General features: G+C 39.1%; 1 protein-coding gene across 1 annotated transcript in view; it reads right to left on the bottom strand.

The window, feature by feature from the left end:
• Positions 1–16,826, bottom strand: part of ENTPD7 (ectonucleoside triphosphate diphosphohydrolase 7) — a 34,668-nt gene extending 17,842 nt beyond the window's left edge. Inside the window, exons 1-5 of the mRNA XM_006210533.4 lie at positions 16,692–16,826; positions 16,302–16,404; positions 14,799–14,981; positions 3,836–4,041; positions 3,428–3,578 (exon numbers count right to left, since the gene is read on the bottom strand). Of these exons, the coding sequence (XP_006210595.1) occupies positions 3,428–3,578; positions 3,836–4,041; positions 14,799–14,981; positions 16,302–16,309 (548 nt within the window). The 5' untranslated portion in view covers positions 16,310–16,404; positions 16,692–16,826. The remainder of the gene's footprint in view (positions 1–3,427; positions 3,579–3,835; positions 4,042–14,798; positions 14,982–16,301; positions 16,405–16,691) is intronic.
• Positions 16,827–24,937: the final 8,111 nt, after the last annotated feature.

Genomic DNA, 24,937 nt, shown 5'->3' with positions numbered 1-24,937 from the left:
TACACTATTCCTAAGTACTATGAAAGGAGGCTGTTGGACTGAGGAACACAATCTCACCCTCAGATTTTATGCAATACAGAAACAATGTCTCATATTACCACATAATAAGCACTGCTAGGCCTACAAGTTTTTACATGATCCTTTACATAAATTAACAATTAACTTTTAAATCTTCTTTTCCATATTTCAAGGGTTGATTTTTTTCAAACAAAAATCTTATCATTTGCAAACCCAGATCAGAATCAAAATCCAAAGGTCATAATCTGGGGATAATGTTTGAAGCTTACTATCTATAGAGCTTTTTTGTCCTCTAATGTTTTACATTATTGGTATTATCAGATCAAGAAACCAAAGAAACAAAGCTAGAAGTAATAATATGAATCTAAAAAGAAATGTTGGTTAAAAACAAGAGCAAGTATCTTGGATTTTAAAAAAATTATTCATTACAAAAATATTCCACTGGCTTTACTGGTTGTCGGCATGACTTGGAACATTGTTAGCACTTAAAAGTAAAAATTACGCTTAAAGTAATAATCTTCCAATATAACATCAAACATAGTTTCTAAAAAAGCTCATTGTTATACATAATAAATTTTTACAATAAGAATTTCATATGGGGAAACAGAGGTGCTATTTTGCCCTCCTCATTGGATATGCTTCTAAACTATCCATTGAAGAAGGCTTGCTGGTTATAGTGATAATATGGAAGAATGGGCACCAACACACATTGCTGCTTGGAATGTAAATTATTGGTACAACTTTTCTAAAGGACAATCTTGGACTATGTATCAAAAATTTTAATGTGCTTAACCTCTGACCTAGCTATTACATTTTTAGACATCTATTGAAAGGAAATCATCAGATAAGAATACAAAGAGGAAGAATATTGCAGCATTATTTATAACAATGAAAAACTGGAAATAACCTAAATGTACACCAGTAGGGACTGGTTAAATAATGTATGGTATATTCATACAATGTAATACTATACAGATATTAAAAGAAATGAGGTCAATTTACATCTACATGTATTGACATGAAAAGATGTCCAACATAATCTGAGTTTTAATAGGTTACAAAACAGTACATATAATATGATCCAAATTTATGTTAAAAAACAAAACACTCTTCAGGTATTGCACAAGACAGGGCCGAATTTTCACTTCCTAAAGTTCAATATTTTTTCTTTATTTAAAAAAAACTTTTTTGAGGGGGTGGGTATAGCTCAGTGGTAGAACTGCATGCTTAGCATGCACGAGGTCCTGGGTTCAATCCCCAGTATCTCCATTTAAAAAAAAAAAAAACTTTTTTATGGCAAAACATTGACAACTGTTGAAGCTGGGTGGTAAGTAATTGGGGATTCTTTATATTGCTCTATCTACTTATATATACATTTGAAATTTCCTGTAATAAAGTTTTTTTCTTTAATATTATTTTGTAATTCTTTAAAGGTATTTCCATTACAAAATAAAAAGGAGGTGGAATAAATTCTATTAGCCTAGGCCTTTGGCAAAGAAATAAAACCTAGTGCTAATAAATTCAAAATACAGGCGAGGTGATTCAAAACCCATTTTGAATATTGCTCACAAATGCTAATAAATTAACAAAGCATTAATTATACAAAACAGGTTCTTGCAGTGATAGTTACACTTATTACAACAACTGTCGCTGCCTCAGAGATAGCAATGACTTCATAAGCACAGGATAGATCTAGGCATTATTAAAAGAAGTGATCAGAAAACAAGTTAAAAGAAAAGACAAGTTCTTTAAAAATTCTTGAGATTATCTAATATTAATATTCAGAGCTTCCACACTGACAGCAAACATCTCAGAGAAATGGGGTGGAACTACATAGTTGGTTTTGTTTAAATAGAAACTTCTTTGACAAATAGGCAAGGCTGGGCAGTGCCAGGAGATGAGGCAATCGTCTCCTTTGCTCCAGACACACAAAATCGGCCAAATCATCACCCTGCTAGTTGGTTCTGCTTTTTTTGACCTCTGAGTCAGCTTTTTCTCTGGCCCTCTACCCTCCTTCCTTGTTTGTGAGACCTCAGTCCATTCACAGCCCTGTGATGACCTGTGTCATCTATACTCTGCCTAGGGTTTCTAAAATTTTGAACAATGTATTACTTAAGTCAAAAACAAAAATTCTAAATTGAATATGTAGTATGACTACAATTTTGTAGAAATTACACACAGATGCACAGAGAGAAGGGAATAGGACAAAATGAAACAGTTTTGATAGGGTAGTAGAATTATAACTTGTTTGTTTGTTTCAAGGTTTCCTTTAATGATGTAAGGCTCCAGCAATAACATTCTAAACTTTAGTTTTAAAAATAAATAAAAACAAATAAAACAAAAAAAAATTTAAAGACCAAGATGTATGGGAAAATAATCCCAGGCCTCTCAGATTGACAAACAGCTACATAAAATAATCCGCTTCTCAAGAGTAAACCAGTAACTCTGTGTCTGAACAGAAGGAAAGAAGCCCAGGGAAAGAAGTGTTAACATATGTTACATTGTCTGGCATGTCTGGACAAGCAGAGCAGAGCCCTACCCACATGGTGGAGGTTTTCCTTGCTGTTGGCTAAGTATACAAAATGAAACTTTGTGGAAAAGGGAATTGCTACTTATCAAGGAAAAATATTTAAGCTAGTGAAAAAAAAAAAACACAAAAACCTGATGACTATGAGAGTGTGAACATTCCAGAAGGATGGATGCTAAATTTATGGGAACTCATTACCACCCCATGGCCATAATAAGTGTGGAGGGGTCAGGGACTTGACAAAGGGGAGGAACCACAAAGGAGGAGGGGTCTGACCTAAGCACAGCTGCTGCCTCTTGCTCTTCCTCTTCCTCTTTCAGTGAAGGAAGGAGGATCAGGTGGCAAGCAGCCAGGCTAAACTGCCAAGGTCAAGTGGAAAAGACTTGACTGGCGGGGGTTGAAAAAACTGGTCTAAAGCAATGGAGACTGAACTTTGCAAGAAGAACCAACTATCACCAGGGAGCCAGGCAAAGTTACAGAGAAAGCCCCATTGCTACCAGAGCTCTCCTACTAGCCCCTAGGTACTAAGTCCCTCGGGTACCCTCCTACTACCCTTCTGAAACTATGCTCCCCCTCTAGGTGCCTCATGATCCAAATGTGTCTCCATCACCACTGCTCCCAACCCTCAATCAAAACTAAGAATCAAAGCCATGTCAGATAGACAGTGACCCCAAAGAAGCAAATGGCATGCAGGTGTGAACAACTGACTGAAATAACAGGGTGTAGGAGTGGCTCTGCTCTATTTCGAGCAAGGAGTCTTTGAGTGCCACCTGCCAACTCTGTGCGGTGTACCCACATCCCACCTTCAGACCAGGGCGCCACAGACAATAATGTATGAACTGGACTTTCAGCTCTTGTGCCACCCACACTCCTGCATCTCACCTCTCAGGGAGAAGCCTCATGCCTGCTGTGCAAAGGATGTAAAGGGGGGTCTCCTTGTGCTTCCTCACAGGCACATGAGCAGCCGCAAAGCTCAGCAGAGGACGAAGGTAATCGCTGGCATGTTCTGGAGTGTCTGCCATTGCAGAGATTCCTTAAGTAAGATAAAATATATTCTTTAAAAAGGAGATCACATAGATTCAGAGGACTGATACCCCGTAAGGTTCTTTTTAAGACTCTAAACATGTATTTATTTGATAGGAGTGGGGCAGCAACAAATGAGCTATCCCTCCCATTACCCAGAATCTCAAGAAAAGGGTAGCTTTCTTTCTCCCTCTCCTCTTCTCTCCTCTCTCATTCCTGTAGTAGATACAAATAGATATTGATGATAAAATATATTCCAGTTAGTACCTGGCTTGATTTTTTTAACCACTGGTTGGCTATTTCGGTCTCTCATCTGTTTGATGTCCAGCAAGTCATGGGGGTTCCCATTATGTCTTGGCCAGAAATAAACAAAAATCCGGGAGCCGCTGCTGCCGCAGTCCACAACAAGTCCATAGTTCAGATTTTGGTCTTCAGTGTCAGTAGCTTCAAGGTCCCCTACTCGAGCCAAATATCTAAGCCGGGCAAAAAGAGAAACTGGTGCTAAGCAGCCAGGCCCACGAATGGCACCACGACTTAATTCACTTGTTCATGAGTCTTCAGTAAATGCCTACATGTGCCAGGCACATGGGACTACACATCCTAACAAAGGAATGAAACAGTATTGACCATATTTACTGATGTATGAGCCAACAGCTAGCTTACACTGAAATTAGGTAACTAAAAGACTCCTCCAAGTTTGGAGGCAGTTCTGAAACTGGCTGAGATAGCAAATCTTTTGCCAAGCATTAAAGGACTTGTAGGTCTGGGTAAATACTGAGCCACTACATTGGGGGTGGTATGCTATGCACACTAGATAACTAAAACAATCCTAATAATTTCTTTCCTATTTATCTATCCTTTCTGCATATTACACATAAGGAATACTGTGGAATGATTATCACTTACCGTGCATTTCTGGGTGGTGGTATTTATGGGCTTTTTGCTTCACATTTTATGTCACTAGAATTGTTTTAATAAAAAATCTATTCCATAAATACAACAATTACTCCTTTTTTGCAGTTATAAAAAGAATATTTAGAAAATAAGTATAAACAACAATAAAACAATGCCTGTCTACTTAACACCAAATATAAAAAATAAGACATTACACTGTTTAAAAAAGCTTCTGGGCTCTAGAACATTAGTGCTTTGTGTTGGGATTTTCTCAGATTCTCATTCCAAGATACCTGGCTGACGGCAGGAAGATCGGACAAGTAAAGATGTTACCGTCAACCCCAAGGTGTGAGTCTCAGCTCTAGCACCTTCTACGCTGTGTAACCTTCAGCAAATTACTTAACTCCTCTTGGGCTGTCTCCTCATCTGTGAAATAAGGATGGGCAGGAGTCGTACCCTTAGAGAGGCAGCGCCCCTCGGAGAGGCAGCATGCGCGGAGCAGTTAGCACAGTGCCATGCTGCTGCCGCTGCTCTTACTGTTACGTCAATAACCACAGGGAGAACCAATATGTAGAAGATTCTCTGGAGAAAAGGGCTGAAACATTCAGAAAGAAAAGAAGGCTAAGAGGTGGTAAAATGCTTCTGAGTGCTGAGCTTTTAACAAATATTAAAGTTTGATATTTACTCAGAGCCTGAGGGTCTGAAAAGCACAAACATCACTGAGGATGCCTCTTCAAAGGCTTCATTTGAAGAGGAGCCCAGTGAGAATGGCTTTTGGCTTTTTATACAGAAAAGGAGAGCTCTTTCTTGGTGTTAATATATATTGTGTGATAGATTAAATTTTTGTTTTCTAAATTCTTTTGAATTTGAATAAATATCACTATAGGTTGAGCCAATAATTGAATAAATGCTCAGCAAGCAATGCTGTGAATTTTTTCAAGTATTATAGCTAAACTCCCTTCTCCTTATAAGATATTTGCCTATTCATCGAACACTGTCTTTAGAGCTAACTTCCAGATCCCCAAGACCAGGGATAGCACTCTTACATTGAACCCTTCACAACTACGTTTTGTGAAACCTGAAATTAATATAACGGGGATAGAGGTTCTTTTAAACAAAAGATTCAACATTATAAATACGAAAGGGGTCCATGCAAGTGAGGGGCCTTGAACTGTAGGTAGCATTAGCTTCACAGTAAATCCACCTCTGATCAGCACAGTGAGCTAAGTGTCATACATACCCCTCAGAACAATCTAGCCTGTGTTTACTGGTGATTTCACACTGCTACACAGACCACAAAGTTCCTTACTTTGGACAGAAAAGCAAACTTGTTGAAAAGAACATGTAGAAACAGTTTTGAAATTAAAAAGTAGAGCCAAGTCCCTTTCTTATTCTACAATGCAAAATGCATCTTTTTAAAAAGAGAACGTGCATTTGAGCTTCAATATAATGCTATAGATTATTGCACAGGATAGGGCCAGGTAGAACTTTTTTCTGAATCTGATATGAGAGTGAGTTGCGGGAAATAAAGCATGTGGTAAAAACCTGTTATACACTAACTTTCCCATTCTAATCAAATTACTGGGCTGAAATGGGCTCACAATCCACCAATCAACTTATAACAGCTCACTTCTATCATATGAAAGCTGGGCAGACTTCTGGATGCCACACAGAAAAGGAATAGGCAAGATAATCCATCTCCAGCCCGAAGTGACTTCACTTCCCATCAGCAACCTTTCTACTTTATAGACATTTATCTACCTTCCTTCTCTGAAAACCACTCTTTCTGCCTCTCTTTGACAAGATTCTGGATCCCATCCTCTCCTGCTTAATGAATAACTTTTCCCAGTACATTAGATATCCTTTTTTTTTTTGATACTACACTAAAACTCAAGTGGAGTTTCTTAAAGGTTAGTTGCAATGTGGAATCTAAACCCTATCTAAGAACGTTTCATACTCTGTAACATCAAAGGGGGAGGGTATAGTTCACTGGCAGAGTACAGTCCTTGGCACGCATGAGGTCCTGGGTTCAATCCCCAGTACCTCCATTAAAACAAATAAATAAATAAACCTAACTACTCCCACCCCAAATCCACTGGTCTTTCACTTTGAATTGCTTTAACCCATGCGTGATGCTGTCATATCATATACTGGAAAATACAGGTTCACTGAGCTATGCAAATATTCTTGATGTTGACACATTTCATTCTACCAAAAACCACACACTTTCACTAATATGATTACCAACCTTACCAAAAAAGTCTTTTTAAGTATTGGGAAGCTATCAGACTCATAGTGGCAGATATAAATTTTCCAAACTTCTGATTTTCACTCAGAAGTTCAAATTTTATCATTGGCAATAAATACTGGCAGTTGTTTTCCTTAAAGTGACAGGTTTTCGTTTCACTCATTTTCAAGAATATATCTATGAAATATCCAACTCGGAAATCCAGTTTTTCTGGTCGTCATTCTTTCAAGTAAAAACAGTATTCCATGAGAAAAGCAGCTGGGTTCAGCTCATAACTCAAACAACTGCCTAAGTGCTTTTCCTTGAGACAACTTCAGCATGCAACAGAAATGCTTAATGCATGTTTTGTCACATAGAATATTAAAAGATACTCTTAAGTGGAAATAAACTTCTTTCCATTGCAATTGTGTGACAATGAAGACTACCATAACTACAAGTACAATTTGTTTTTAGTGACATTTGGTGTAAACGTCAACTCAATGAAAAAGGCAAATGATATCACCACAGTCAAAAGACAGAAGCTACTCAAAATGTCTATGATAGATGAATGGATAAACAAAATGTGGTATATACATATAATGGAATGTTATTCAACATTAAAAAAAGAAGGAAATCCTATCATATGCCACAACATGGATGAACCTTGAGAATATTATGCTAAGTGTAAAAAGCCAGAAAAATAAGAACAAACAAAAAGAAAAATACTACATGATTTCACTTATATGAGGCATATAAAATAAGAAAATTCACAGGAACAGAAAGCAGAACAGTAGTTACCAGAGGCTGGGGGGAGGGGAAAAATTAGAGGTTGTTGTCTAACAGGTGCAGAGTTTCAGATTTGCAAGATGAAAAAGATTGGTCACATAACGTGAATATACTTAACATTCCTGAACTATACATTTAAAAATAGTTAAGATGGTAAATTGTGTTACGTGTTTTTTTAACACAATTTTTTAAAAGGGCAAACAACATCTTAGTATCATTATCAAAATAGTTTTGGCCTCAGAGACCCCTGAAAGGGAAGAGACTCCCCAGGGTCAGTAAACACTTTGAGAACCATTGCTCTAAAGTGACCTTCTTTCTTTCTAACATCTGTCTGCTTCTCTACCTAATCCTTCCCTTCTCCCTTCTTTGACATGGCTTCCCAGTTCTTGAGAAGTCTCCACTCAACAATGCTGACTCTTGTAATACCTACAATGATCTGAAAAGACCTCCTCCTTCTGTTCTAAAATGTAGAGTCATCATTTCGCCTAAGCAGTTTGCTTATATTTCAGTATCAACCCCTAAGATTTCTTTCATATTTTTTTGCTCCTCCTCTCCATTGAGACTATCAGTTTCTCAAAAGTACTTTATCTGCAGTACCTAGATATTGTCAAAATGTTCCTCACATTTCTCCAATATGTATCAATCAATACTGATTGCCTTGGTCCCAGAGCTCCCAATATGAAGCTGTTGGTTTGTTAATAAACTCCTCTATGGCTTGGTACAACTATACTGAAAATCAACTGCTCATCAGTTTCCTTAGAAAACTTCAATGGCTTTCCAAAGCATCCCGTTATCCTCTTTGGTTCCTGTCAAGATAAGAAACTTTACAGTTCTTATCTGGGTGCAACTCAACTTTGCTTTCTCTTCTCTTAGCAGTCTCCATGTGTGCATTGGCAGAAAAAAGTCAGCTGACATCAGAACACAAGGGAGAGAGATAGGATCAGATGGCATTTACGTTACACTTCCCATTTGAATCTTTGAACAGTTGCTGTAGACAGCAGAAAGTCTCCATATTTCTTGTCTTGCATATAGATGAGTAACTGAAGAACAACTTTTCCCTTTGGGAAGAAATAGTATCACTTCTTTCTGGAATTCTGACCTCTTACAACCTAATGAGGTCACCTGAAGTTCTGTCTTCCTCTGTCTCAGCTCCTAATATGGATGGATCACTGGTCCTGTCTTGGATGTTTTCATTTGTGATTTGCAGTCCTGGCCTTAGCCATCATGGTCAATTATTTGCATTGCTGGACCTCATGCTTTGCTGATGCTGCACTAAGAGGACCTAAGACCCAAGAGAAAAGTTCCAAAAGCTTTGGAATCCCTCACATCCACCTTCCCAGGAGAAATCTGATTCATCATCACATGCACTTGCTCCCCAACCAACACCCCACATACCCTCTCTCTCTGAGTAACATGATTTCCCTCTTGTCACTGCTGAGTCAATAAAAAGAAAGCTGCCCACATATACATCACCCAAGGTAGAAATGGAAGACAGTAGCTTTTCACTGCCATTATCCCAAAACATTAACAGCATTAGAGCAATAACTGACCAAACTACTACCTAGCTTACATAATCAGCACTAATAATAACACTTCTAGAGTTTAAGTAGAACTCAGTAATATGTCAAAACTCCATTAAAGTGACACCCATCAACATGGAGCTACCAGCTCTCTGCTAAATGTCATCATATTCTAACTCCGTTCAAGGCTCGAAACCAAATATAATGACATTATAGCCAAAGTAGCTGTGCATGACTGATGATAGCAATATATCCCCAGAAAAGCATCTTGTAAGGTTATTGCTTATCTCCTAACAAGATTAACCAGAGCAGTCAGGAATATTTATAATTTAAAGCTCTACTTATAAACACTATAAATACCATTAAGGATAAGTAAGCAAATAAATGAATAAATGCAAATAAATGCCTTCAATTTCACCAGCAAAACCCCTGAATTGTTCTATTGTACATAAGAACCTTTAACTTCATCAGCATACCCTAGCTTATCATTTTTTTTCTAACCATAAGTAATGCCTCTTTTTTACTTGCTTTAAACAGAAATTAAAACTCCTAGGAAAGGCCAGTACTGAGCTGGCTGCTAACACAGAAGTTCTCATTCAGTTATTCCCAGATGGCAAAGGAACATGAAGGCACCACCTCTCAATAGCTACCAAGGACATTCTTCAGAACAGTAAATCAACTAGACAAAAATTTCCCCACTAATGAAGACAGTAGTGAGGCTACCAAAAAGTGAACAGTATTAAGCATTAAGGTGAAAAAGAAATGTACTGAATGTACAGAACATTTAAAAACAGTTTACTGTTCGTCGTGCATAATATATGTATACATGATAAAAGTACCCCTTATAATAAAAATTATTAATAAATTTTAACAATTTGCCCAGCATGCAGGGCTAGTACTTTCCAGCAGAATTTTCTGATATGATGGATGTATTCCCCATCTGCACTGTCCAATACGATAGCTACTAGCCACATGTGGCCAGCGAACACTTGAAATGTGACAAGTGCAAACAAGGAACCGAATTTTTTATTTCATTTTATTTTTATTAAATTAAAGTAGTCACTGTGGGTAGTGGCTACCCTACTGGATACCACAGTATAGACAATAACATTTGCTGAATAAGTGAATAGGTGAATGAATAAAGATGTGAATTACATTTTAAGTCTGATGAAGTTGTTGTAGCACATCTTATATGGCACATGCTAGATAAATAGTTGGCCAAAACACACCTAACAAAAATTATTCTTAAAAACAGCTTTGCTGTGCATGTAAGGGGAAGCCAAGGGTTACATGGGAAACCTCTCTGTACTTTCTGCTCAATTTAGCTGTGAAACTACAACTGCTCTAAAAAATAAAGTCTAGGGGAGGGTATAGCTCAGTGGTAGAGTGTGTGCTTAGCATGCACGGGGTCCTGGGTTCAATTCCCAGTACCTCCATTTAAAAAATAAATACATGAGTAAATAAAAACCTTATTACCTCTCCCCTTAAAAAATAAAATTAAAAAAAATTTAAAAACATAAAGTCTGTTTTAGAAATATAAATCAAAAAACAGTTCTGTACTCTATCTTTACTGACAACTATCAATCTCTAAATTTACCTTTTCCTAAATTCTAGTTCTGTTGCAAACCTCCTGCTTTCTCCTTCCAGAAGCAATGTTGGTACATGTTTGCAATACAACTCTTTAGTTTTGGAACTAGTGAGGGAAAATCCCCATGCAGGCCTCTAAAATCCTGGGTCACATCACCTCAGAAGTTTTATGCTAGGTTCCACCAATGACTGAAAAATATTCAAATTACAATATTTTTTTCAATATAAAATACTGATATAATTTTATCATGTGAATTAAGAACAATTTAAGTTGGAAAAATATACGACTATATTTAAATGTATGTAATGTAAAAATCATAGCCACAAGCACCTGTCCTAATTTCTTATAAACTGTTGAACTTATGTGTTTCCATCAATTCCTAATTATCTGCTTAATCATTTTATCATCAGCTAGTGTTTACCAGTGCCTAAGCAGTAACAGCTGCCCCAAAAAGAGAAATTCTGGAAGGAAAGTTTTAAAGGGAGATAATGTTGCCCATTATCTTTATTGTATATTTTCAGGGCAGAAAACAGATTTAGAGAACAGAAAAATCAAGATTATTTCAAATAATACTAATAAGGCTATCATCAGTGATGCATCAGGCAGTCCTAAATGCTTTTCTCTTTTAATCCAAACGAGAAGACTACAAGGCGAGCATTTTTACCTCCACTTTATATATAAAGAAAATGAGATTCCAGAATACAGCACCTGTCCAAGATCACTCAACTAGTAAATGACAGGCTAATTAGATCTAAAATCAATCCTCTTTCCTTTCTACCACAATACCTCCTCCCCAAATAAATATAATTGAACCGTAAAGCAACAATTCTCAACTTAGGCTGTATATTAAAATCACCTTGAGAAGGGGGCCACATTTTATTCATCTTTGTACCCTAGTGCCTAGCACAGTGTCATGCACACGGCAAGCTTTCAACAAATGTTGGCTTTGTAAATGACTCATAGAAGCTGCCATCAGCGAAGTTTAATGACACATGGTGCTTTGTGGCCATGTGCACATAATCTTTCTTTAAAGAACAAGGAGCTCTAGGCTGTATGGCTGCTGGCCGCTCAGCAGGAGCACAACAGAGTGTGAGGACTTCATTAAGGTCACTACAGAGGTACAGCCTGTCTGTTTCTTAGCTCTGTGGCTAACTTGTTTCAGTTAATTCAATGGAAGTATTTATTGGCTCAGGCCACTTGAGCACAGTAGTAGGCAAGAGCTATCAGATCACTCTACCTCCCACCCATCCCTCAAATGCATTTACTTCTCTCCATCATCATTGCTGTCATCCAACTTTGGGCCACCATTATCTCTCAACTAGAGTATTCCAATTCATTCTCCACAATGTCACCAAAGTGAGGTTTCTTTAAAAAGCAATTCTGACCATGACACTTTTTAAAGCCTTTCAAAGCCTTCCCTCTGCCCTTAAGATAATGTCTAAACCCTCCCAAATGGCTTAACAGGCCCGGCCTGATCCACCTCTCCTGCTGTATATCTCACCACTCGCTGCCTGTATTTACTCTAGCTATATTAACCTACATGGTCTAATTCTATAATTAGACCATGTTATGTTCCAGTGGGAAACTGTGCTCAGGTGTGTCCAGAAAATCTCAATAAGCATTTAAAAAATTCAGATTATGGATTTAGTTTTCCAAAGCTAATGGGCTTTTCTCTCTCTCTCCCTCTCTTTTTTTGGTTAACAGGCTACTTAAGACCAATTGTTGACAACTACAGTCATCTAAATTAAGTGTTTCCTCTTCAGAAAGGAAGAGAGAAAAATACAAAGGTATACTGCTGCTAGAGAAGGAAAGCTTAAAAACACAAACTTCTTAAGAAAAGGCACCAAAGTTTCCACATCCTGATTCCTATTATCTCTCAGCACACAGTGCCTGCTCAGTAAATTTTGTCAAATGAATGAATGAATGAATGATGAGCAAAATGAATAGGAAATGAGAAATTCTGGGGACAGAAAAACCCAGAAATAATAAAGAGAGGAGGCATGCATCCCAACTCTGACCAAAAAAGATTCAAAGAAAAGGTTGCTAGAGGTTTCCAGGGTCTTCATCTTTCTAAGAGACCACGGAAGACCCGTTTCTGTCCCACAGAACATGAGTGAGGATGCATGTGGCCCTGGCTGCTACTGGCTGCTACTATGCAAACATCTAGTGAGCTGACAATGTGGGCAACTGAAACAGGCTCCCAATCTGACAGCCAGTGTTGAACTTGTGGTCCTCCTACCCCTGGACTTCTCATTATGTGAGCCAATAAACTTTCTTATTACTTAAGTCAGTCTGACTATTATTTGCTGCCCAAAGCCTCCTAACTGACACTTTCTGGGAAGCAACGAAGAGAAAATCATGTTGAAGATGATGAATACAATATGTCATCATTTTATTTTGTAGCCAAATCAGAAACTAATCTAAAAAAAAAAAAAAAGCAAAATGAATCACTGTTACAAAGGACTATAGACTTTCTATGTAACTGGTAAGGCTATATTAAATAATTCAAATGTATTTTCCATAAAAAAAAGTACTTAGCTCTCACTGAACTAACTCTACAGAAGAAAATTAGACTCTACAGAAGAAAATTCTAATGAACTGGAAGGCACAGCAATATAAAATACCCAGAAAAAAAGAGACAGAAAAGGCTGACAAAAAAATGAATACAGCATCAGTGAGCTGTGAGAAAATGTCACATGGTTAAATACGTGTCACTGGAGACACCAAAGGAGAAGTACGAGAGGACAGAAAAATATCTGAAGAAATAATGGTTACAAATTTTTCAAATTTGATTAAAAACTATAAATCCACAGATCCTAAAATCAACAAATCACAAACATAAGAATCATTAAGAAAATTACACCAAGGTACATCATAATCAAATTGTTTAAAACCAGTGATGAAGAGAAAATCTTAAAAGCAGCCAGAGGAAGACATATTATGTACAGAAAACAAACAAATGACAACAGATTTCTCCTAAGAAAGAACTCAAGCCAGAAGACAGTGAAGCAACAGTTTCAAAGTAATGAAAGAAAAAAAAAAAGATCAACCTAGAGTTCTACATTCAGTAAATATTTCTTTTAAAGGGAAAGTAAAATAAGGACTTTTCCAGTCTTATAAAAGTAGAAAGAATTCACCAACCACAGATTCACATTACTAGAAATGTTAAAGGAAGTTCTTTAGGCAAAAGGAAAATGATACCAGACAGAAATATGAATCTACAAAAAGGAATTCAGAGGCCTGGAAATGGTAAACATACAAGCTTTTTAAAAATTTTTTTAAATCTCTTTAAAAAAATAATTGAACATTTAAAGGAAAAACAGTAACATCTGAGGGAGCTTATAACATATTTAGAACCAGTATTATAACAATAGCACCAAGGTCAAGGGGAAAGGGAAGAAAGAAAGCGTACTGTTGTTAGGTTCTTAGACTACGTGTGAAGAGGGATGATATTCCTTGACGGCAGACTATGATAAGTTGACGATGCATACTATAAATCCTAACCCTTAAAGCAACCACTGGAAAAAAAAAGTTATATCTAATAAGTCAACAAAGGAGGCAAAAATGGAATCACAAAAAATGTACTCAGTCCAAAAGAGGAAAGATAAACAAAGAACAGATGTGACAAGCAGAAAAACAGCAAGACAGATGGATATTTAAACATAATTGATAATCATATTAAACGTAAATAGTCCGAACAGCCTAATAAAATGCAGACATTGTCAGACTGGGTAAAAAGCAAGATTCAACTAAACTCTGCCTACAAGAAGCCCACTTTAAATATAAAAAGACACGAATAGGCTAAAACTAAAAGGGTGGAAAAACATCTACCATGCTAACACTAATCACAAGAAAGTTGAAGTTGCTATATTAATATCAGACTAGTAGATTTCAGAGCAAAGAATATAATCAAGGATAGAGTGATTCAATAATGATGAAAGAGTCAATTCATCAAGAGTACATAACAATCCTAAACATTTAGTCAGTGCACCAAAACAAGAAAATAAAAAGATTCCTTTCATGGTTAAAATGCAACACCAGCATTCCTGAATCAAATCTGAATATTGATCCTCTTTATGTAATAAGTGGCATGCAGTTATACTAATAAAAGTGCAGTATTGCCCCAAAAGAGTCAAAAGTAGTAGTGTGTTAAACAGCTTATCAAAACATGACTTCAATGCCAAAACTGATGAAACCAATACAGAGCTGACTCACCTTTCATATTGCCTATCTTGTGGTAATGAAGCACCCCAATGTCGAAAGTCCATGATTAACATAAGTAAAAGGAGACAGGATATCAAAAAGAGTCCTAGGAATGCCACCCGCTGACGGGGAAATGGGCTCACTGTGGGCACAGTGAAGTACCAGGAGGCTGGGCAGAGGTAGGAAAAACTGATCCTGAAATGAGACAAACATTAGTAAGAAAAGTATCTACAACTGAGTGCTAAAAAATGGTTTTTAAATGGGATTAAAGCCCTTCCTAATAAAGGCAAAAACCCTTGCAACCAGAAGTCTAAATGTTCGTTTAGTCTCAAATTTTATAAAAGGACCCATGTGATTCATGGTGTTTCAACTATATAAATTTTTAAAAAGCCTCATCTGAGGTAGGAAGGGTATGGCTCAGTTGTAGATTGTGTGCTTAGCATGCATCAGGTCCTGAGTTCAATCACAGTACGTCCATTAAGAAAATAATAATAAATACATAAATAAACCTAATTACCACCCCTCCCCACAAAAAACAAGGATAAAATACTGGGCTTAAAAAAAAAAGTCTTATCTGCTCTTTTCCCAAAGTCTGCACTTTGGGGCACAATTCAAAGAACTAATCTCATATTAATGAAAAGGTCACCAGTCTCCCTGTACAATCTCATAACATTGAGGAATCAGAGCAACTACAACATTCCCACCAAGAATGCTGGAAAAAAAAAAACTGGCTAGTCAGAAAACTTATTCAACTGATTTTTAAAAAATATTTTAATAGATAACATATGCATACAGTAAAAAGAAAAATCAAACAATCTAAAGGATATATAGTGGAAAGTGAGTCTTGTGCCCTAACCCTATCATTTCCCTCTCAGAGGCAACCATTGGTTCCCAATTTCTGTGTTTTTTCCAGGGATATTCTATGTATACACAGCATAAATAAATATCACATATGGTAATATATCTGTGTGTGTGTGTGTCTCCATCCTTTTGGTTTTACACCATACCTACTGTTCTGCATCTTTCACTTACTCTACTTGACAACAACTGTCTCATTTGGTACATGTTGATCCACAGATTCACATTAATCTTTTCTGAAAGTCTGAGAGTATTATAACATATGGATAAGCATATTTAACTGTGCAGTTCACTTTCCATATTGATTCATAAGGATCTCAGTCTGTATTCAAAGTTCATTAGAAAAAATTTTTTTTCTTCGTTTAATCTCAAGGGGCACCTAGCCTCACCCAAATGGTAATTTGAAAGAACATTACAATCTAGCACTTCCCAGAGCTGAGCTAGCACTCTTATCTATCACCCGTGGCTATGGGCTATAAACCACTGCATCTGACTTTTAATGCAACTTTGATCTTCTTTGAATCCAACTGACCAGGCTGCAAAGTCCAGATGTAGTCCTAGAAAAAAACCTCACTTGTAACAACCTCACAAGGCCCCTCAACCTGCCTGCCACTCTCCCAATTAACCCCCCGCTGAGGATAAAGTGTACAACCTTACCTAGCCATGGGTTCCCTTCAGTGGTCTCAGTGCCTGTCACCTCCTTTTCCTTTTGCCCTGAGAAGGTGGTCTCCTTGTCCCAGGCATCTCCTAAGTCTGCAGCCTGTAAAGAGTTGGGTGAGTTTCAGGCTCACCACCAGCAGTGCCCACGAGACTAGACCCCTCACATCATGCGAAGCCTACGGCGCCACCCACTCCGGGACCCCTCCAGATCCATCCGTTCTAATTCCTGGGGCCCAGTGAACCCCACCCGGACTCCCCGGGAGCCGGACGTTCTAGAGGGCCAGTGGCATCCTCGAGAAACTCGCCGTCAGAGGTGGTGGGGATGGGGGTCCCTGCTTTCCCTCCCCGCCCCTCCCTGCCCCGCAGCCCTCCCGCGTTCACACTCACGGGTCGAGAAGCCCGCCGGCTTCCTCAGCACCGCTCTGCTGGGTCTGGAGGTGCTCTCCGCGGCCTCTTACCCAGCCGGAAGGAGGCCTGAGCCGCCGGCGGCGCCACGTCCCCAAGGAAACCGCAGGGAGCCAATGACTGACAGGGGACCGAGAAAGGGGCCCGCCCTCCACCCCGCCGGAGCCGAGGGCGAACCAGCTCCGTCGGCCGCACGTCCATTTGCCAGGGTGGCCAATCCCCAAGAGCACTCGGCCTTAATGCCCGCCCCAGGATTTCGAGAGCGTCCAATCCGGAAGGGCGTTGTGGCCTGGCTCCGCCTAGAGGGGCCGGCGATGTGCTCACAGGTGAGCGGTTCCCGGCCTCCCTGGGGTACCCTGCAGCCGCTGCCCTCTCGGCGGCGTGAGTTCTCGTCTAGCTGCTTCCAGGACAGAGCCGTTCTAGTGGGCGGGTCTGGGGGTATCCGCGACAGAAGTGAATACCTTCCCTACAGCCAATTGGAGGTTTTGTGCCCACAAACCTTGCCCGCCAGAATGGCAGTTCTCCCACCTCAAACCTTCCCCACAGCCTCCCAAAGCGATGCCCCGATTCATTGCCTTATCCCATGTGAGGAAAAAAATAAAATAAAAACATAAATTGGGGATAATGACGACTACACGGAAGTGTTTATATCCATACATTCAACATTCATTGACTGTCTACTGTGTGCCGGACATTATGAGCTGCTGCGTCCCTGCCCTCCCCGACCTTACAGTAATACATACAAAGGTAATGTTTCCTGAATGTTGTTTTTCTATCTTGCTCACACCAGCTGCTTCTCTCATTTCCAAGAGGAAGCCGCTTGGACAGGATAAAGTCTAAGTCCTTACAAACGTGGCGCGCGCGCGCACACACACACACACACACACACACACACACGGCCGTCCACGAACGACCTGCCCACGCAGCACCTTCTGCTGCTCCTCACCTCCCTTATGCTCCAGCAACGGACCTCTGTGGTTTGCGCCCTCTTGGGCTTTGCTCATTTTGCCTCCTTCAGCCCTCCACCTGCCTTGAATAGCCTTCCCTGCCTCTTTGCCAGGCCAGCTAGTCTTCATCCCTTATCACTGGGCTTAAGGGTCATCTCCCCTAAAAGCCTTCCGTGACCTACACTCCTTTACGGATGCCTACTGTTTCACTTACCAAACTGAATTACAATTATAGTTTTGTAAATGTTTGTCCCAATAGAGTATCCTTGAAGGCAAGGATGGGCACCGCCTGGCACATAAAATACAACTAATACATGACTTAAAAAAAAAGTAAATGAATGACCGTGAAAATAAATGACCCGGATGAGAAGAAAAAGAGGTTATTTATTCTGTGCCTGCCAAAACAAGACAGCCACTATCACTTGGCGTCTGGCACAGACTTAAAGACTGTCAGGGGAGTAGGAAAGCTTAAGGTGGAAAAACAAAAAGGGAAGATTTCATATGTGCACTGATTTGAGAGTATTGACATAGGGAAGCTGGAGGCAGGCTAACTAGAAGCAAGGCATCTTATGTGATTGTTTTGGGGGAGTATATATGGCTTTCTCCTATTGGTCTTGAGTTGGAAGGGCAGGGGCAAAAACCAGGGAAGCTGACAGTCATTGACCAGTCATCAGAGTTCTGGATAAGATCGCTGTAGAGGTTGTGGTGTAGAGTTCTAATTGTCATATGTGGTCTGGCCATTTTTAGCCAGTTTGTATTCAGTCTCTCATGACTTGCTTTTTCTCTCCATTACCCTCCCAGCCTGGCTGAGTTTCCCAATTTGCTTTTCTCCTTCAATTCTCAATTCTCTGCTCTTTCCCTCAATCCCTACTCTGCTTCAAGTGTTATGTTTTATCCAGGTCACCAGAAACCACATTGAGTAGAACAGTTGCATAAAGTTAGGGTTAACCACAAAAATATACAAATATCAGGTGTTTTTATTATTCCAGAGCCCAGTTCAGTACCTGGAACAAGGCAGACATGGAAAAAACTCAAGAAATGTTTTGGAATTTTTTTTTGAAGTTGCCTGCCAACTGTGCAGTTCTAAGTCTAATCTATATGTATTTCAAACTCCAGTGTTCTACTAAATGAGTGTTTTTCAGTGGAAATAAAATTCCTATGTATGTTTTAAACAGTACTTAATTCACATGATTTACAAACTATATTAATTTAGAACTTGAAGGTGCTTTGAAACATCTAATTTACATAACTACTGTTATAAAACAGAAAAGAAACCAATATTTTAATCCCAACACTTTCTCATTATGCTTTCTTTGTCCCTTCTGGTTTGGGCAATATTTCCTTCAAAAGTCCATAAGGCCTCAGGCTTTTGTAAAGCATGATTTTTTACAGAAGCCTGTAGTGCTTATCTGATTAACAGCTTACAGGGCTGAGTTCTGAGGTTTCCAGTCAGGAGGCCAAAAAATGGGTTGAGATCATTTCTCCATCTCATTTGTTGTAATTCAACATGTTGAAACAAATTACAGAAATCCATATTTCAAAACAGGTTTTTAACTGCTTTTTAAAACTTGTTTACAATCACATTTGCAATTTTCTCAAGAAGTCCTTGACTCTACCCAGCCCTGAGCAAAATTGGTCAAACCAGTACCACTCTAGGTGTTAGTAGTCTGCATGGCTTTATTTCTCCCCATCAGTTCTCCTTCCACATTCCATCCTGCCATAGCCTCTAATGGGGCTTAATGTGGTCTTCACTCCCTCTTCCAAGTTTACTGATCTCTCTTATTGTATCTTGTAGGTACCTCATTGTCCAAGACCAAACTCACTGTTTCTCCACTTTCACCATATCCACTCAAACGTCCTCCATTCATATTCCCAGCTTTGATGAAATATCCTGTGATTCACCCAGGCAGAAATCTGCAAGTCATTCTTGAATCTATTCCCTCTACTTCCTTTCCCATTCCATCCAATTAGTCACTAGGTGTTCTTAATTCAAGTGCCTAAAATCCTCTCTAATACCTTCTGACAAAATCTTCCAACTGGTGGCCCTGCCTCCAGACCCATGCCCCTCCTGAGTGCACCTCTGTTTGACATAGTGAAATATAATCATGCTATTTCCTGTTTTAAAATCCTTCTGTGGTTTCACAACCCAATGGGATATAGTCCAAATTCCTTGGCATGGTGTGGCAGATTCTGCTGCTGCCTACCCAAAAACCCAACAATTTCTCTTCCACCTTGTTTACAGAATCCCAGTTTTATTCTAGTAAACACACTGCTATGCTTGGACATGTGCTTAAAGAGTGCTAAGCTCCAGCCTCAGCCCTAGGGAGTAAACAGTGACTGGTCTAAGTCAATCATGGTGGCCTATTCCCTTACCAAATATTGAGCCTGGACATATGATGCAGTCCAAGCCAGTGATACCAAAGGGAAGTCAACTGCTGGGAGGAATGGGAAGAGGAGGGAAAACATTTCTGGGAAAGGTTTTCTCCATCTTAAAAAGAGCATATCAATAAAAAAAGTTTACATAATGAGACAGAGAAGAGAAGGCCCCTCTTCTACCTCCAGAAGTAATCTTAAGGATACCTGGAGCTGCTGTAACCATCTTACAACCACGGGGAGAGGGGTGACAAGTCTGGGAATAACAGAATAGAAATATAGAAAAAACCTGGGTCCTTGATAACATCATTAAGCTGCGAAATTAATCAACATGGAACAGCCGTTCTTATGGTTTTATTATTTGAGATACTAAATTCATTATTGTTCTTATTTTTAAGTCAGTTTAATCAGGGGATTCTGTTACCTATAGTCTCCTAACTGATACATGTGACTCACACCGCTGATACAGTCTAGCCCCAACACCATTCAGGCTCCTCAACAGGTATTCTCACACACCACCCTGACATATTTACAGTTCTCAGAATTATGCCTTTTCCCACCTCTGAGCCTTTGAGCTCGTTATTACTTCTGCATGAATGACATTCTTTCACTTCTCTACCAATAAACTCCTACTTATCCTTCAAAACTCAGCTCAAATGTGACCTCTCTATGAGCTCCCCTAGTCAGGTGCTTAGGTGCTTCTTCTCTGCTCTTGTAGCACTTTGCTCATGCTTACATCTATTAGGGCAAGACTAATTGTTTTAAACGCTGGCATTTGTTGGAAAAAAAAAAAAGATCTAGCAGCTGTTTGAGTGAACCTGGTACCAGCTGGCCTGGTAGGAAGACAGAATATCTAGGTTTGGGGACCATAATGAGTATGCTTGGTCAGGGAAAATGGGATCCCCTGGGCTTAGTCTAGATGGGTGAGGTTAAGACCAAGAAGACTTCAGTTACTCTGCATAATAAAATACAGGAATTTTGAGCATTCCCTCTAGAGACTGGATTTGGGGAGTTCTGGTAAAGAAAAAAGAAAAAGAGATAAAAGAAAGATGAGGGACCCACACAGGTAGTGGCAGGTGGGACTGAAGAGAATGGCCCATGAGAGAGTCCCTGTATTATTTGTCTACAGTTGCATAACAAATTATCTCTCCCAGCGGGGAGGGTATAGCTCGGTGGTAGAGTGCATGCTTAGCATGAACGAGGTCCTGGGCTCAATCCTCAGTATTGCCATTAAAAATAAATAAATCAACAAACAAATAAATAAACCTAATTACTTTCCCCCACTCCACCCCCCAAAACCCCCACAAATTATCTCTCCCAGTTTCCATGGGTCGGAAAACTAGGAGCAGCTTGGGTCAGGGTCTCTCATGAGGTTGCAATCAAAATGTCAGCTGGGGTTCTAGTCATCTGAAGTCTTAACTGGCACTAAAGTATCTACTTCTAAGTTGGCATAGTTGCATGGCTGGCAAATTGATGCTGTCTGTCGGTGGAATGTCTCAGTTCCTTCTCACATGGGACTTCCCCAGGGATGCTGAGTGTCTTCATGACATGGCAGCTGGCTTCTCCCAGAGTGATGGGAGAGGGAGGGAGGGAGAGACAGAGACAGAGGCAGAGAGAGTGTGTGAGTGCCAGGTGGAAGCTTTACTTTGTTATGACCTAGCCTCAGAAGTCACATATCTTCACTTCTGCCACATATCATTTGTTAAAAGCAAGTCACTAATTCCCAATCCACATTCAAGGTTAGGGCAGTGAAGCTCCATTTTCTTTTTTTTTTTCTTTTCGTTTGTTTTTTGTGTTTTTTCTTTATGTTTTTGTTGTTTGTTTGCTTGTTTGTTTTTGAGGCTCCACTTTTTGAAGGGAGAAGCATCAGTTTGCAGACATATTTTAAAATCACGAGTGCCCAAGACAAAGTGGTCAGGGAAATTTCAGATAACAGCATTGACATCTACAGTTCGATTTTGAGTTCTATACTACATTATAATCTCCTCCACTACCCCAAACTTTCAGTAAAAGTCTGGTAACACTATAGCCGTGTGTTGAAGTACCTTGAGAAAGGCATAGCAGTGCAAAAAGATGACAGCAAAAGTAGGACATGAGTTAACAAGTAGAATAATTGAAAACTTGACAAACGTAGGAAACCAATGCCACAGGTCATTTGGAGAAATGAAAGGTCACTCTTCAGAGATGCCAGCTGGGGAGGTGGGGTGCAGTATGGCAAACTTTAAAATGCCCGTAGTACTTGAGATGGAGTCCTGGGGAGAAGGGTATTGATCCCCTTCTCTTGGTATCCATTCTGATTTTATGTGGGTGTGGGTGCCTTCCCCATGCGTAGCCCATGTGTATTTGAGGATGCTGACCCCACCCTGGCTCTAGAAGTGTGACATGCAAGCCAGGTCTAAGGTATTGGGCCAAACCCCATCTCTTGGCCACAGCTATTTTTTCAGGAGTGGACATCCAGCCCAATTCCAGATAAAGAGACAAAATTTCTGGGGCAAATAAAAAATCATTTGCTTTTCTTAGACAGTGTATGAGGGAGATGTTCTCTCTCACTCTCTCTCTCTCTACCCCCTGCTCCCTAAATTCTTGATGACATGGGTAAGCTACTGAGTCAAATGAAACTCAAGTTCCATTCTATCACTGGATAGCCAATTATTTGAGCTAATAAATATCTTATATTTTTAAATATAAAGTTTAAGTTTAAGTCAGTATGAAATGGGTACCATTATTTCAATTTTTTGTATGTTTGACAATTTTCACAACTAAAATCTAGGGGGAAAAACTACATTAGATATTGTGTTTTCAATTACCAGCCTGGCAAAGATTAAAATGTTTGATGACACACTATGTTAATAAAGGAGTAAAAAATCACTCCATTCTTCCAAATATTCAGGCCCTAAATCTTGGAGTTATTCTTAATCCTTTTCTTGCTCCCGTACCCCCATTCAGTCCATAAGCAAAGCCCGTCAGCATTACCTTACAAATGTTTCCAGAAGCCAGTCATTTCTCACTAACCTCACTGCTACCACCCTGGTCTAAACTATTATCATTTCTTACTGAATTATTGGAGTAGCCTCCTACCTGGTCTTTCTCCCTCTACCCTTGCCCTCAATAGTCTATTCTGAACACATGATCAGTGGGATCCTTTCAAGCATAAGCCAGATCATGGCACTCCTCCAAACTCTCTAGTGGCTTCTCATCTTGGAGGAAAAGCCATAATCATAACCTACAACTCACATATCTCTTACCTCTCTAACCTCATTTCTCAGTCATTCCCTTCACTGACTTTACTCCAGCCACAGGACCCTCCTTACTGTTTCTAGAACATGACAGGCTCTCTCTTGATTTAAGTTTTTTATAATTGGTGTTACATCTGCCAGAGTTTTTATACATCTGTTCTCCTTACCAGTCAGTGCTTTGGATCCTTACGTACTTCAGTCTTTATTAAAATATTAACTTCTCAGTGAGACTCCCCCAACCACCCTATTTAAAATCATAACTGTCCTTCCCACTCACACTTTCTATATCACCATTTTCCTTGCTATATCACCATTTTACATACAATATGTTTTATTGTCTATCTTCCTGCAATTAGAATATAAGCTCCATCAGAGCAGAAATTTGACCCTAAAACTAAATCAGGAAGCTTTTCATGTACTGATATAAGAAGATCTCAGAGAAATATTGTTAAATAAAAAACTGACAGCCAACAAGAAAAACTTCATATCACATATGAAAATTAACTTGAAATAGGTCCTAGTCCTAAATGTAAGTGCTAAGTCTATAAAACTTGTAAAAGAAAAAACAGGAGAAAATAATCTTTGTGGTCTTGGCTTCGAAAAAATTTCTTGGATTCAACAACAAAAGAACAATATATGAAATAAAAACTTAATTGATCTTCATCAGAACTAAAATTTATTCTTCGAGAGACACTGTGAGAAAAAGGAAAAGATGGGCCACACACTGGGAGAGAAAATATTTGCAAATAACATACCCAGTAAAGGACTAGTATCTAGAATATAAAAACAATCCTCAAAACTGAATAATAAGAAAACAAACCCAGTTATAAATGTCCCAAAGATTTAGACACTTCACCAAAAAAAGATATACAGATGACAAATAAGCAATCAAGGTGTTCAACATCATTAGTCACTAGGGCTATGCAAATTAGAATTACAAGATGTTACTATATACCCACTAATATGACTATAATCAAAAAGACAGACAATAATTTGCTAGGGATGTGGTACCATGTGCTACTATGTCATTAAGACCCCGGTCAAGCCTTCAGATAACTGCAGCCACATTTAACATCTTGACTGCAACTTCATGCAATACCCTAAGCCATAACCACTCATCTAAGCCACAAATTCCTCACTCACAGAAACCAATAATGAATGTTTACTGTTGTTCTAAGCCATGATGTTTTGTAGTAATTTGTTCATGGAGCAGTAGATAACTAATACACAACCAAATAGGATTAAAAGAAATAATATATACCTTGGCTGGCACATAGTAAGTCCTTCATAAAAGTTTGCTGTTATTATTGTTGTTGTGTAATGCATGATGCCTTTTCACCAGCGATTGCAAGTTTCTTGACAAGGACTGCCACTTATTCCTCTTTCTGCACTCTCTACCTCTCCTCATTCCTCACAGCCCCTTAGCACAGTGCTGGGCACACATATGACAGAAGCCCATTAAGCAACTCTCAAAGGGAGGGAATTAAATCCAAAAGCAAAACAATTTACCTCTGTCACTGCAGGCATAACTTTCCACTTCTTAAAATATTTGATTATTTCTTTTGGTGCAGTTAATGTAAATGCCAAGACTTTTATATGCTAGTTTGTCATGAGTAAGCCTCTAAAGGCAAGAAAGACCAACTGGTGAAGAGGAAAAACTTGGTTGATTAAA

Source organism: Vicugna pacos, chromosome 11, assembly GCF_048564905.1.
Source record: "Vicugna pacos chromosome 11, VicPac4, whole genome shotgun sequence".
NCBI lineage: Eukaryota > Metazoa > Chordata > Mammalia > Artiodactyla > Camelidae > Vicugna > Vicugna pacos.
Note: the sequence above shows the minus strand (reverse complement) of the source record. Positions and strands in the feature narration are given on the sequence as shown.